Consider the following 14,938-nt stretch of genomic DNA (forward strand, 5'->3'; position numbering starts at 1 on the left):
TCTTTTAGATTCGACCAGAATACTTGGGGCTGGGAGATCTAAGTACACTTTAGGCTGTATACGCACTGAGAACTGAACCATTTTAAAACCAAGTGAATTATAAGAACTATATCGACAACCCACAGCTTTGGAGCCAGATGTTGCTCTTTCATCTCTCTACTCTGGCTCTCATGAGTCGTGATTAAATAATGGACATTCAGTTTAAACTTCTTGTTAAAATAATATTGTCCATATGTGTTAATTGGCCATGTGCTATTCTCCAGGTGAATCTAATGCTTATCTTGCAAAACTTTCATGATTATAACGTTGAAGAAAATTCGCAATGTGACGTCACTTTCATTTTTAGTGGTCAAATGGCTCTGTTAACGCTAAAGGTTATCGACACCCGATTTAAAATTAAAAATTGCTGCGCAGTGGATATAAAAAAAGCAAACCATTACACATTGACTACAGGAATAAAGAATTTTTTTCAGTTTTTCCAAATATTAGGTTAACACTTTTGGTTCAGTGATGCTAACGACTAATGTAATTGAACAACCATCACTAATGGTACGTCAATTTCCTTGCAAACGTTTTTGTTGCATCATTTTCATTGCAATTAGTTTTGCAATAATACCAATATGGATGTGGTTATAAATATATGCAAAGACGATTTGACTACTTTCCCACCAATATAAAGAAATAAAAATGGTATCATTTGAAGACTTTTTTTACATAGAATATATTTTTAATAAATTTTAATACGAATGTCAATGCACAGTTTTGTTTTGCATGACTATGTTTCGGGGTAATGTAGAAATGGTTTTGCAAATTCATTAGTAAAATTGATCATTTTTCAATTACATCACAAAAATTTGGTTTTATCATAAAACATATTCACCACAAATTGCAAGCAAACCAAACACTTTAGGGTTAATATGCAAATGTGCATACTTTTGAAGATCACTAATCTATGTAAGTGGAGAACTAACAACACTAAATTACTTTTAAATTAGTCCCCACCGACCCCAATTCTAAGTTTAGATAACTAAATTGCCCTAAAACTTCCTTACTTCCACACATTAATGTTGCTACTTCCTCACTTATGTAAAGTGTCTTTACCTTCACACTTCCATAGATTAGCATGCTCCATATTACTGCGGAATTTCATTTTTTAGAAAATATCTAAGTAAGACTGTTGTAATATTATTCATAGAGCAGTTTGATCACTTTCCAACCACACCAGCATGAAATGAATTTCAGAATTTGGTACTGATATCATTAACAAGGATTTTTCAAAAAGCCTAGAACACAAGGAAATTACAAAGTATTACTAGCCTAGGACTGTTGCCTTTTTTGTTTATTTCACAATAATATTAGTACGAATATTGAAAATATTAATCTCTTAGTAATGAAAATTTAAGGAATTTTGCAAAGAATCTGATACCGTTAGACTATGGTATGATAACAATCTTTATCTTCAGAAGAAAATTTTCACGGTTTTAACTCGGCGATGATTACGCATCGCTCAAGCTCCTGTTATGGCTCTATGGTTTGATACTCAAACCATTGCATTACAGCATTTAGACTTCGATGATTTTAACACTAAGCTAATAATCTATCAAGGACGGACTACAAGTAGAGGATCCGGTATACAAGTGTACAACCACAGGATGTATTTGTTGGCCTATGCTATTGACCCCAGCTACTCAAAATGTGACGTCATTGAGTTGAGCAGTTATATACCAGACCCCCAGGTAGAATCCCTGGCAGTCATATATATTAGCTTGGCTACGGGTAAATGTCTTCAATTAGGCCTACGCATACTTAAAAACGAAGAAGCCAGACAACTCATGAACGTAAGCTTGGCCTGCCTGCCTCATAACTTGATCAAAGCATGATCAATTTCGGCATTTAACTTAAACGGATCTTTCTGTAGGAGTTTGTTTAACTACGGAAAAATACGGGATAAAAGCAAGGCCGAAGGAAAACAAAACCAAATATAGTACAGTGTTAAATTAATATTTTGATGTAGATTGCAGAATACATCATATAGGTTCTTGAAACTTACTATTATCAGAGTTTTTATATACCGTGTGTAAAGACTCTGTTATGATTGAAGATACTGTATTATGTTTTATACCTACAAATCATGGCTATATGCTTCTTCCAATCTTTTTCTTTCTTATTGTCGGGATATGACACTTTTAACTTTATTAACCATTCTTATCAATGATATAATTAATAATTAACTATCAATGCAGACTGCAACATAAAATGTCAGAATGTAAAATCAATTCTGCAAATATATGGGTCCGCAAGGCATTTTACGGACGGAGAAGTTTATTTAGCATATATAAAGCAGGCATTTAATCAAATCACAAAATCACCGCTTTCGTCAACGTAATTGATAACAAAACACGTGAAAACTATGCTACACAGCAAAATAGCAGCAACCACCAATCCTGAAATTCCAATTGTGTCTCCATTTGCTGAAAGGTAATTCCAAAATTTTCCAGCACAACCATCTGTATATATACCGGTGCTTACATCTTCTGCGCTGTTAGCTAATCCACAACCAGCCTCGATATCGATACAGCAACTATCCGGCACCGGACTTGTGCCCAGAATCAGATTACTATAATGGAAACATCATACATGTTGAACTTAGGCAACGAAAAATACTCGCTTGAGGCCAGTGAATACAAATATCAAACATAATTTTTTTGAAAAAATTAGACACAATAGCCTACTTTTCTGAAATGTTTATTTTACTAATTCTGTAACGAGCATTTTTCAATGCTTTCTCTATTACTGTACTAAGTTTATAAGCCATTTATATCATATGCTATTATAAGCCAGGTTTTCGCCTATTGGTACGAAAAACATACTCTCTGTCAGAAATTTCTTGCGCTCTTTCCTTCCAAATATCATTGTAATTCCAATCGAGACTTGAATTAACTCCGCAGCAATCAATATTGGTTTGTATTAAATCCATCACTTCTCTGGTGTTATTATAAGTGTGAAAAAAATCTAGAACAGAGATAAATAATAGGCCACTAGACTAAAAATACAAATAAACTAGTAGTATTCCCTAGTGGATAATCTATTGTATTTTCATCTATTAAGTTTATAAATTGATGTAATTTTTGGAAAAAAAACGGTTCGCATATGCTTAAACGTTTTTTGGACTTTGTGACTAAAAATGTTTCACTCACTTGTTAAGGCAATAAAGAGTGCTTGCTGAACTGAAGATTTAAAAGTGAAGGTCAACGCAGCCGTCACTGCCAACGCCGATAATACAAGAAGTAGAGTGACTTTGTAAACCTACAAATTATTTACAATGCGATAAATTACATAGACCATTTTTCAATAAACAAAAAACTATATTTTCTCGATTTAAAACATCCGTAGGGTGGAGCTAAGTAATTATATGAGAAAGTAATTTTCAACTGTCTCAATAATTTAATCAATTAAAGTTCGAAAATACTCGCGTATCAGTCTGGAGGATAATTTATTTAACTAAACATAAATCACAGCATACACATTTTCATATCGACCTATTTAGATAAGTGCTGATTTTGTAGAAGTTTTCCAACGCTGGCCGGTAATTAATTAATTAATACAAAGCGCCAACGTTGTGTTTATTAAACTAGAAACTGCAGCAAAACGTAACTTTTAAACGTTCAAATTATGGTTATTTGTCTTACCTTAAGTAAAAATAGGTTTTCTAGATGTGCGCCACAACAACCGAGCAAGGATATTACTGTGATGAAACATCCTAAAATAATGAAAACAATAGGAGCGGTAGCAAGAAATTCCGTCGCTGTCTTTAAGTTTCCTGAAAAAGTATAAAACGCTCTGCTTTAGAAAAGTTGCCAATAGCGCAACATTACGTAACAAGTAAGAAGATTAATTAATCTTTTAAACCAAAACCTATTACGTTGGGGCTTTTGTTGCTAAATCGATATGGCTAATTTTTCTTATAACCGTTTCAGTTGCAAGAACTCTTAACGTGATTTTTCTCAATTAGCTTGAGGCTTCTACGGAAAGTAAACAATAATTTTAATGATGCAAAGTTGCGTTTACTATCCTAGTAATCCACGCAGTTCTAAAAATATCACTTCATGAACGGTGAACTCATCCTTATTATTTCTTTCTAAATACTCCTTCAACTATTTTAAGCAGATAACCATGTTTGGAAAACAACTGTGCCAGGAAAAGCCCGAATATCGTTATTGAAACTTCAAGGCAATTATAAGCCAGTGAACTAAATGTGGAAATGGAAAACGTGATCATATTGCAATAAAGTAACATGTTTGAGAGATCTCTTTGCTCTTGGTATTTTTTTTATCCGAAAGACATTTAGTTAAAAGCAACAAATATTTTTACGTAGCGCTTGTCCAACAGATTGCATGTGAGTCTACAACCACTTTTTAATGTATCGCTTTCATTGGGTGAAAAGTCCGCAATCCTATAAATGTTTACAACACATTCGGGGAAAATACCGCCGCTAGGTATTTTTATTATTAACGTGGTTGAGAAGGCATTTTTGCGATTGTGTATTGTACGATTGTACAACAACTCGTATTAGGCCTAAACTTAGCATAGGTTCATGTCGTGAGAAAAACAAAAGCTATTTATTACTGGCGACACGTTTTTGTAAAAGAAATAGACTAACATAATTACCGAGAAAAGTACAAAATGGCCTAGATAATTTCGCTGTAAGTTCCCCAAGCAATACTTAACGTATTTGGGCTTCGTCTTATTCCATCCGGTGATGGCCTTATTCCATTATTATTGATTTTGTTTCCTTGGTAAAGTTATATTTTTTTGTTAAATTATTAAGATTAATAAATATTATTATTATTAAGAAAATAACTCATCAGAAGACATAAACAATGATACCTTCGGCAGTGATTACAAGCAAAACCCATAAAAACCAACAAGGCAATCACAGTGATGCAGTTGTGTTATACAATGTAGAAATGTATTGAAATTGTTAAAAATTTTACCAAGAACAAGTAGGTATCACTAAGCGTAAGATACATCTTACCTACAGCAAGATGGTTTAAGTATGAACCGAGATTAATCTTGACTACAACTCCTCCGATGATAGCGATCAAAGCAGACAACATGCAAATGCTGTTGAGGGCAATTAAACTTCTTTTCGATAATTTTTCGCAGCAATTCATCTTCTGCTTATCAACAGGCATCACTTTTAAACTTGAAAACTGTCGATGTATATAGTTTGTTAACAAGGCAGTTCGTCTTTGACTGACTGACTTAACTCAGAAGTCAGAACATACTCTTGATATATTGTTTAACAACGTGGTGATAATTTTCAAAACCAATGTAGGCCTAGTCAGAGATCAGTTAGCAGAATGGAGCAATTGAGATTTGTTTTTTGCGAGACCAAACATAGGTTTTCTGCATGCAGTTTGTGGTTACTTCACGTCTAACTTACCACCTTCACTTATGTTTTTCAAATATAATTAGTACATTTAGCTAAATTCTTCCCCATAAGATAGCAGCAATTATCGACCACCAAAAACCGCAGACATGTACAAAACAACGTGGTACAAGTGGTTAGGTTAGGAGAATGAGTATGCAAAAAGTTGATTTTAGCTACTTAGGGTCTACTCTAAGTTAGACAAAGATTTGAAAGAAAATTTAGGTTAAGTTTATATTACAGCAAATTAACTTCGGTTTACAAGAAACTTTCGAAATTAACTTGGTAGCCTAGCCTACATTCGATTTTTTCCTGTAAGATACCGTAGACTAGCCCGCAGATATTAAGCTAAGTCGTGGCTGCCTTCAAACAAATTCAAATGTTATCAAATATACCGATACTTTTTAAATAGGGCCGCTAACCACAATAGAATAAAGCTAAAACGTGGGTACTGTAGCACTTTTGTCCTGTTAACAAACAGATTTGCAGCAAGCTAATAGGCCTAACTGCTTTAGAACTGAAACAACACAACTTTCAAACTTAGGCCAACGCAAAATGAAAGGCGAAAAGTTTTCCTCTTTCGGTTTAGGACTATCTATGACGTCACAGAACAAAACAAAACTTTTACTTATTGCCAATTTAATTTATATATATTTTTTAAAGGCGTTATAAATTTGAGACACAAATTTAGTTTTTGTTTTTGACTAACCGTTCTAGCTTGTTTTTAGAATAAAATTCGTATTACAACCTTGCAATTTGATTTGCACAAATACTTTTGAGTATAAATGTTACATTTAGTGGGTAAAATTATAAAAATAAAATTCAAAGTAAAATGGTTTATACTGAGCAATTTACTTAAAAATGACATGATAAAATGACATGCTTAAAATAGAAGCTTACAGACCTCCTTTTAGATTACGAGATATTAAAGAGATGGCTTACTTGTCGTGGCAAAATCAAAAGCGAGCGCATGACCCGCAGGTGTAGTAATTAAAATAGCGACTTGGTAGAATGCCTTTCTCATTTCGCAGAACTCTTCACTGTTGAGAAGAAAGCTTATTGATGACGACGTTGATACTACGTTACATCACTTACATTTTTCGCTTATATATAGACTAAGATGAGAAGTTAATTCATATACAGTACTTGCTAGTTAAGTTTCCAGTCGTGACAAAGTCCGAGAAAAAAGTGATGCGCAGACCCTTGATTTTCTTGCTTTTTTCTGGCGTCTGCTTCTGCGCGCCACGTTTAGAACAGCAAAAAGATTTTTCGTCTGGCTTCTATGATTATGAAGAACCTGACAATACCATACATTGCCCGGACAATGGTTTTAAAGACGAACGTCAACGTTTAGTTCCAGTGTATCAAGAGGTTGATACTTCCTACAAAAAGCTCCTAACAGAAAAAGTTTCGCCGTGGTTGTACAAAGAAGCTTCAGGTGGCTCACAAAACATCCGGAGGAAATCAAATTTCCATCAGGACAAAAGTGGTCGTCTTAATCATCTTCGTGGTCTCAAATTATTAAACATGGACGACTTAACTCATCATGATGCTTCACAACTCCATCAAGCTTTAATAAACATCACAAAGGCTTGCCCTACAATAACACGCTTGTATAGCATTGGGGTTTCGGAAAACAAGCAGCCTCTGTGGGTAATAGAAATCAGCGACAATCCTGGCAAACATGAAGTAAAGGAGCCCGAATTTCGTTATATCGCAAATATTCACGGAAATGAGGTAAATATAAAGCCTAGGCTTATAGAAGTTTATATAACACTTGTCTACATAGGCCTACGTAAATAAACGTTAGCTTTCTTTTGTCTAATTAGCTCATCATTGGTTAATTTTAAATCAGTTTAAATTTTACTTTATATGTTGTCATGGTACAACCTGATAGTTATGAAACTCATCAGATCCTGTTAAACAAAAATATGCTACTTCACGTAAAACATTGCAGCAAACATGAAAACTTCAGGTCATCTTTTTATCACATGTATGCAACGTTTAAATTGATTATACGTTGAGCTTTAGAAACCAACATGCAAAATGTTAAACGTCACAGTAATTTAAGATGTATTTACTTTTCCTTAGTGCCAATTTGCCAAAGCTTAGTGCCAATTTGAGAGCTAAATGGCAATCTTTTTCTTTTATTATCTTTAAAATCAAAATTTTAAAGAATGTCTGCCACTGGCTACAGTGGCTAGGTATATATGTCACAACAAGATGCGTTAACGTTCGCAACATACGCATGGTGAAGTTTATGTGGTCGCAGCGTTCCATTGCTCTTAGATTTAGAATCAAACTAGTATATTCATTGTCTTCGATATATTTGTTCTCTGTTACAGGTTACTGGTCGAGAGTTATCTCTGCAATTCGCCAAACACTTGTGCAGCGGTTATTTGCGCAACGAGCAGCGCATTGTTCATTTAATTACTTCGACCAGAATCCATATAATGCCGTCGATGAATCCTGACGGCTACGAAATAGCAAAAAGGTGGGCAGGACGGCATTGGAGCATCGGTAGATATAATTGGAACGGGCGGGATCTTAACCGAGATTTTCCCGATCTCACAGATTTTGTGAAGCCATACTTGCTTAAGCAGCAAAATAATGTAAAGAAAGCACCTGATGATGCAATTTTGCCTGTGAATAATAACAATGTGTCCACCAAATCTCAGAAAGAATGGGGATGGACGCAAGAGTGCAATCGAATAACATTGAAAAATGCCAACTTCCTACAAGCTGAAACTAAAGTAAGTGTCGTATAGGCGATCTTCGAATTCCATCGCTATTAATGTGATTACAAAAACACAATGTTCAAGCCTAAGCCCTAAGGGGAGACTTATCTTGACTAAAGTTTTGTAACCTAGGCTATTTTCGTATTCCACCTTGAATAAAGGTACACAAGAAAACAAACTTTAAAGAGTTCAAGACTACTGACTAGACCTATATCTCCATTGGATTTTACCGTAAATATTACAATTATTTTTACAGGCTGTTATGAGATGGATATTTTCTCTACCGTTTGTTCTTTCAATTACTTTTCACGATGGTGGTTTCGGTGCTGTGTATCCCTTCGACAAGAGATTTACTTCGAGGTGGTACACGCCGACACCAGATAACGAGATTTTTTTGCATCTCGCTAAAACATACTCGACTACACATGGAGACATGAGCGAACGTACCAAGTCTGGAACAGACAGAAACTGCTTCCGCTTGGACGGAGATTTTCGTTGGCTGGGCGGGATTGTAAACGGAGCGACGTGGTTCTCGTTTGCTGGCGGTTTGGAAGACTTTTCCTATATCGCCACCGATTGCTTTGGGTTCGTTGTTGAACTCAGCTGCACAAAGTGGTTATCAATCACTAGGCTACGAGTAGAATGGGAGAAAAACAGAGAAGCGATGCTTACGGCCGTTGAACAAACACACATTGGTTTCAAAGGCGTCATTCGGCACAGCCGGACAAATCAACCGCTAAAAGGAGCTGTCGTGCACGTTGTAGGGTATCCGAAAGATGTCACGACCTACAAAGACGGTGATTATTGGCGACCAATGCAGCCGGGTACTTACCAAGTATATGCCAGGCACGGCACAGCTACGTCTGGAGTAAAAACAATTCACGTTCACAATAATCGCACTGTGTTACAAGGTGCGCTACAGGTAGATTTTTATCTATATTGAATTTAGAATTCTCTTCTTTCAAACGTTCTACGTTACCATGGAATAGCCTATCTCGCCACGCATGTAGAATGTTGCACCTGATGCGTTATTGTATGCTGCTTACGTATAAAATCACAAACTTCAATACTGCATTTTGATAGTAAACACGAATGAAACAAAGTTTAGAAGCAAAAAAAACGATGATTACGCATTAGCTCTTGTGAAATTTCTGGTGTTTTTTAATATAGCGAACGTTTTTTGTTGCCGTTTCTTTATTTTCACTGTGAACAATTGTTTGGATCAATTGTGGCTTTGATTGCTTTAATAAAATGTTTCTCAGTTTTTGTTTTATTGGTATCCATTAACTCAAACGTATACAACCGCATACTTTTTTAACAAGAAACCCCCGCATAAACTATTCTAGAAATTACGGCTAAAGTGTCTCTTGTAAGCTTCTCACGTATGTAGTGTAGTGGTTAGGCTACTAACTACTAAATGCACAAATCAGTAAAAATTGTCGACAAAACCTACTAATCGTAAAGGCAGAGGTAGGCAGTCGGTACTTTGAAAGTACTGACAGTTCCAGTATTCGGTACTATTTTAAAAAAGTTGTTTGTTACTTTTTGCGTAAAATATGCTGCAGCAAATGTTTGCCGTTAACTTATTATGCCCTCGGTAAAGGTTACTCCAGGTCAAAACATATGTGATCTTAATCATTTGCAATTTTACTTACCATTTCTAGAGTACAAAGGATAAACAGATCAATTTAGTATTAAGGATTATTTAACATCTATTTTTGAAAACAAACTTGTTAAAATTTTAATATAATCGCGTTTAAAGTACAAGTAACGGGACCGACTGAAATTTCTTAAAAACAGTAATTGGGTATTAAGATTCGGTGCTTTTTTCAAAAGTATCGACGGTACCGGTCTCGGTACTGCCCATCTATGCGTAAAGGAGTTCATCGATATCCGCTACAAATTGTGCATATTTAGTTACTCTAGCTACGCTGAAGATTATTTTCGATTGTTCTAATTTGCAGCATTTTGGTCTCTTTTGCGTAGGTTATACAGTATGCGCTGGTCTTTTAGTCTAAAGCGGGTAGGTAACTCATACAGCCACCAATCTGCATGAGTTGGTCGCAAACCCCAAAACTCGTAAAAACATGATCTGATTATTCATGGCATCAAACGGCTATACTACATTGTGGTAAACAAACAGTGTCAGTAAATGGAACTTATTTCATTCTGGAATTGACGTTCGTGTTACCATAAGCTCAAGAAGTGTAGTGTTACTTTGTTGCAACACTTACACGATGTACATGTGCATCTCTCAAGTTACATTGGTGAAAAAGCGCTTTTTTGTCGCTACAAAAATACCGTGTTGCGCAAAACACTGCATACGCCACTCGATTGACCTAATAATAATACGTAGCAAAAACGTTCCTCATGTACAATTATGTAAAGGTGAAAGGAATACGGTATGTCCAGCATTGTGATAAAAGCCCATGCTTTGTGCACTAACAATTAAAAATTATTCCTTTAACCAGAAACGCGTGGGTTCTGCACGGTGCTCCTGTTAAATGGTTGTGGTCCGGCAAACAGTGTTCTAACAAAGCAATACAAAAAACCGTCCTAACAAACAGACATAAAGATTTCGCTCAGTAAAGGGGGCTCCAGTGGTACATATACTTTTATAAGCATACCGAACAGCGTACATAATACCGTTTGCCTTGGAACGCCAACTTATATCTTGCGGAATTGTTTTGGAAACACTGCTCTAACAGTTATTGTGTGTGCCCCAATGTATGAAACAGTACACATTCATGCAAATTACAATTACTAAACTTGATTGGGCCAAAATCTCTATTTCTTCCTCCTAAACCTATTCCATGCCATAAAATAATATTCCACATTGCATGAAAATTTAAAGCAAGAAAAAGCTGGGAAAGCTAACTTGTCAAACTTAAAACTCAATACAAACATATTATGTAGTACAATAAAGGTCTTCTATTAACCAAATCCTTAATATAACAATCAGGAAACTTTAGAAGCAAGACAAAAAATGAGTAAATGCGGTCATGGTTTAAAACTAGCCGATGGTTGTGGAATGCGACTTTCCACACAAACAGCGTCTATGTCATAGTATGAAAACTGAGTGTACGTATAATATTCGGTGGAATTGTATTTGCTTGGGTCTGTTGCAGACTTTTCAACTTTCGTTGGCAACTTTGTTTCAGGTTGAGATGTAGCTGAATCTGCAGCCTTGTCTGAAAAGTTGTTGGTCGACACAATGACTGATTGGTTCACGTACAACTTGGTAATTGCCTTGGGTGTTTTAAGGAAAGCATTCAATCTCCACGCTAAGTTTGCCATGGTATATATAATATTTAACAGTTTGTTTAATTAACCTGCAGAAATTTTGTAGCACAAATATGAAGCAATATCACAATAATATTGTAAATAATAGCAACAATATTTAAGTTTATAACGCACCTGTACAAACTCTAAAATGTTTAAAAACGGAGTCAAGTTGGTGTAACAGTAGATGAAAAAAATTAAACTTGTTTGTAGAGTCTTAGTAATATATATTTCTTTATTAATTTCATTTATGAATGAATAGGCTTTTCCAACTTTTGTTTCCGATTGTATCTTTTTTGTTTTGTTCAAATAGCTCTGAACCTAAAAATAGAGCTAAGTAGTTTCCAAACAGCCGCACTTAAGTGCAGCACTAAACCAATTCCAGCTTCGGTTACCATGCACATCAGTCATGCTTTGACCACGATTCAGTAGTGCACTCAGGTACATTAGTCTAATATGTAATTATGAATAAATATGCACTTAGCTCCCTACTGGAAAGTTAACTTTCAGTGCTCAGGATAAATGTGTCAATAAATGTAATGCTAAAATTTTTGCCACACCAGCGTAATACTTATGCTATAGAATATGGGCAAAATGAAATTTCTGTGCCAGAAAGTTTCTCTGGCACATCATACATACTTTCCAGCAGGAGTTTTATGTGCATTGAAAACTGCGCAATAAAATTAATCATTTACAGATTTATTTTATGCTCAGTAGCCGAGTGGTTCGAGCACTGGCCTCGCAACAAATGTGGCTTGCGTTCCATGTTTAATGCCCAGTCACAACTGGGTACCGTACCGTTATCAGGTTGTAATGAACTTGGGCAAGGCATTTGAGACACTTGCATCTGTTCAGTGAACCTGGTGGACAGTTCTAAATTTAGGCAATACTATGTAAAAAATCAAAAAAAATAAGAAAATGTGTGAAAATCGGAACTGGCACAAAGGTTAGCTCGGTGACTGGGGCTCGAGCGATGAAGAATCACCGCCAGGTTTAAGTGATGTAGAGGCTTTCCTCTGAGGATAAAGAATATCATACCATGCAATTTTACTTGAGCTACGCCTGTACATGTTTTTATAGCAGACAAGCTCTGCAGGGGCTTGTTAATTATTAAAACCGGCCCTTGACAGCCTATGAGTGCGTACTTAAAATGTGCCCTTTGATCATTTGCGTTCCCAAGACCTTATCGAAGAAAGCCAAATAATGCAGTCCGCACTGAGTATAAAGGTACTAAGACTGTAGGTTACGTTAGGTTACAGTAGTAACTGCTCCTTTAAGTCACATTCAATGTTATTGCATGTAGGCAACATTTAGTAATACTATAACAGTTATTATGTTGACATGTAGGTTTCACAGAATTTTCAATACACTTTCACTTGCTATATCTTTCTTTCAACTTGAGAATAGTTAATGCTTTCCTCAACCACCTGATTAAAGACTGGAACCAGTTACTGGACTGAAACGTCACCACCAGCGCCACTGGAGTTTTCAGCTTCGGAATGTGAGGGGTTTCTTTTCAGTACTACCATATATTGGACAGCATTGGCATCTTTCTCCGTACATAACTCTCGATGTACCAGAGAAAACACCATCTTGCAATGAGCAGTATTGTCATCACATCTTCTAAAGATCTAAAAATGATCATTGGTGTACATTTTTGCTGTACAAAGTCGGGCTCATCAAAAACGCCCTTCATTAGTATTATGACCAACAGAAACCGGGCTCATGCTCGGGATGGGGTTTCTTTTACGATAAGTTTTCTATTCCCATTCACTGATATACAGCATTGAAGCGATTTTCTATCATCTGTTGCTTGAACAGACCACCAGCTTGTCTGCTTAATTTCGCTTTTTTCAACTTACTTTTTATGGCTTTAACTAATTTGGGTTGAGTGGCCATGTTAGTTGTTACCAGTAATTATTACCTTAATTAATTTTGAGCACGTTTTAAGCTTTTGTCACATTTTCCCGTTCATTGGCGCGTGCTAGTAGCAACTGGCTTGATTTTTCGTCCCTACATCGCGCTTTTGACGAAAGATAAAACGATTGATTGATTGGTTTTCCCAAAGGTATGTAGGCCTATCATACCACACCATACCAAAGACGTTTTCCGACATGCTAAAATCTTAAATTAAAATAACCTGACTGCTTTCACAATTTCAAACAAGTCCATACAGCATAGCACAAAGTTTATAGCCTAATGTATTGAGAGACATGTATTGCTACATTCGGGACTGGGTCAGTGGAATATTATCAGTGAAGGAAATTTGTTGTGGAAAAAGGTCAACACTAATCCATAGACACTAATCTGCTTTCGCACTGAGGAAGAAATAAAGCGGATTAACGGAAGTAAGAAAATACTGTGAAGTGGGTTAATAACTTAATATTGATGTAGTGAAATACTGGAAGTAAGGTTAACAATATAATAATGCTAAACACATTCCTTGTGGCTGGTCAAATACTCTTCTTCTTACTTTATCCGCTGTTGTGTTACTTTATGCTTTGCCATCTGTTGCGCACTTAACATATTCATTATCATCTTAATTAAACCATGTCACTTTATCACTTTATATATCTATTTTGGCCGTTAATATCCAATGTAGTTGTTTCGTTATTTGTGTTAATTTGGCTTTAAACTGGTTAAACTTAAGAATTATTTTTTGGGTTTGGTGGCCATACTAATCCACAACCCAGATAGCACGTAGTTGTCGGCCCGACGGCTTCAACGAGCTGTAGGATTGTAGCTCCTCTGCTGCTGACCAGTAGCAAGCTCGACATCGCGTTTTTACGCCGTTTAAAGCTCTTTGTCGGACCAACGGAGGTCCATTAATGAAGTTAGATCAGGGGTGGGCAAGCTTTTTAGATCGGGCGCCAAAAAATATTTAAACTTAGACAAGCGGGCCATGCGAGTGCATGAAACGGACAAGAGTGATAAAACTACAGTTTATTAACAACATTGTTTGCAATAATAAGCTTGGTTAAGATGAACTGATAAACAAAACTTGCACGAAAATTATTTACATTTATTTACAGTCTGAACAAGGTCCTCAAGCTACATTTTTTGCCAAAGTAACAAAATTTGGAGTTAGTTTGGTTGTGGCGATTGTCAGAACAGATTTTAGGTGAGCATCAGTCAATTGAGATCTGTGCTTCGATTTGTTGAAATTCATCAAGCTGAAAGTCTGTTCACAAATATAAGTGGAGCCAAACAGCACCAACATACTCTGTGCCACCTTTCGAATTTTCGGAAATCTGGCATTAAATAATGAAGTGTAGAAGTCATTCAGCTTCAAGGCTTCGAATTTCTCTTTTAAAAGGTAGTCACTCTGAAGATCGATTAACTCCAATTGTAACTCCTTCGGTGCGGTCACAGCAACTTGAGACAAGGGAGGTGAGACGATTTGAAACGATTTTTCGAAATCAAGAAATCTACGGCAGAATTCATGATGCAGATCAACTAGTAATTTGCTGTAGGCCTATTTATTCGT

General features: G+C 36.0%; 2 protein-coding genes and 1 long non-coding RNA gene across 3 annotated transcripts; 1 reads left to right on the forward strand and 2 right to left on the reverse strand.

Moving 5' to 3' along the window:
- Window positions 1–2,295: 2,295 nt before the first annotated feature.
- Window positions 2,296–5,376, reverse strand: LOC143465470 (CD63 antigen-like). Its single transcript, XM_076963789.1, has 5 exons — window positions 5,036–5,376; window positions 3,690–3,820; window positions 3,198–3,306; window positions 2,871–3,012; window positions 2,296–2,617 (listed from the first exon to the last, which is right to left on the reverse strand). The coding sequence occupies exons 1-5, from the start codon at window positions 5,193–5,195 to the stop codon at window positions 2,353–2,355; spliced, it is 807 nt and encodes a 268-aa protein (XP_076819904.1). The 5' UTR covers window positions 5,196–5,376; the 3' UTR covers window positions 2,296–2,352.
- Window positions 5,377–6,564: 1,188 nt separating this feature from the next.
- On the forward strand, window positions 6,565–9,427 carry LOC143465901 (carboxypeptidase E-like). The gene is made up of 3 exons (XM_076964423.1): window positions 6,565–7,168; window positions 7,777–8,184; window positions 8,426–9,427. Exons 1-3 carry the CDS (start codon window positions 6,623–6,625, stop codon window positions 9,110–9,112), a joined length of 1,641 nt encoding a protein of 546 aa, XP_076820538.1. The 5' UTR covers window positions 6,565–6,622; the 3' UTR covers window positions 9,113–9,427.
- A 1,338-nt stretch (window positions 9,428–10,765) lies between these two features.
- LOC143465903 (uncharacterized) lies at window positions 10,766–13,667 on the reverse strand. Its single transcript, XR_013118672.1, has 2 exons — window positions 13,376–13,667; window positions 10,766–13,082 (listed from the first exon to the last, which is right to left on the reverse strand). It is a non-coding gene; the product is annotated as an uncharacterized LOC143465903 (long non-coding RNA).
- Window positions 13,668–14,938: the final 1,271 nt, after the last annotated feature.

Source organism: Clavelina lepadiformis, chromosome 7 (genome assembly GCF_947623445.1).
Source record: "Clavelina lepadiformis chromosome 7, kaClaLepa1.1, whole genome shotgun sequence".
Classification (NCBI taxonomy): Eukaryota; Metazoa; Chordata; class Ascidiacea; order Aplousobranchia; family Clavelinidae; genus Clavelina; species Clavelina lepadiformis.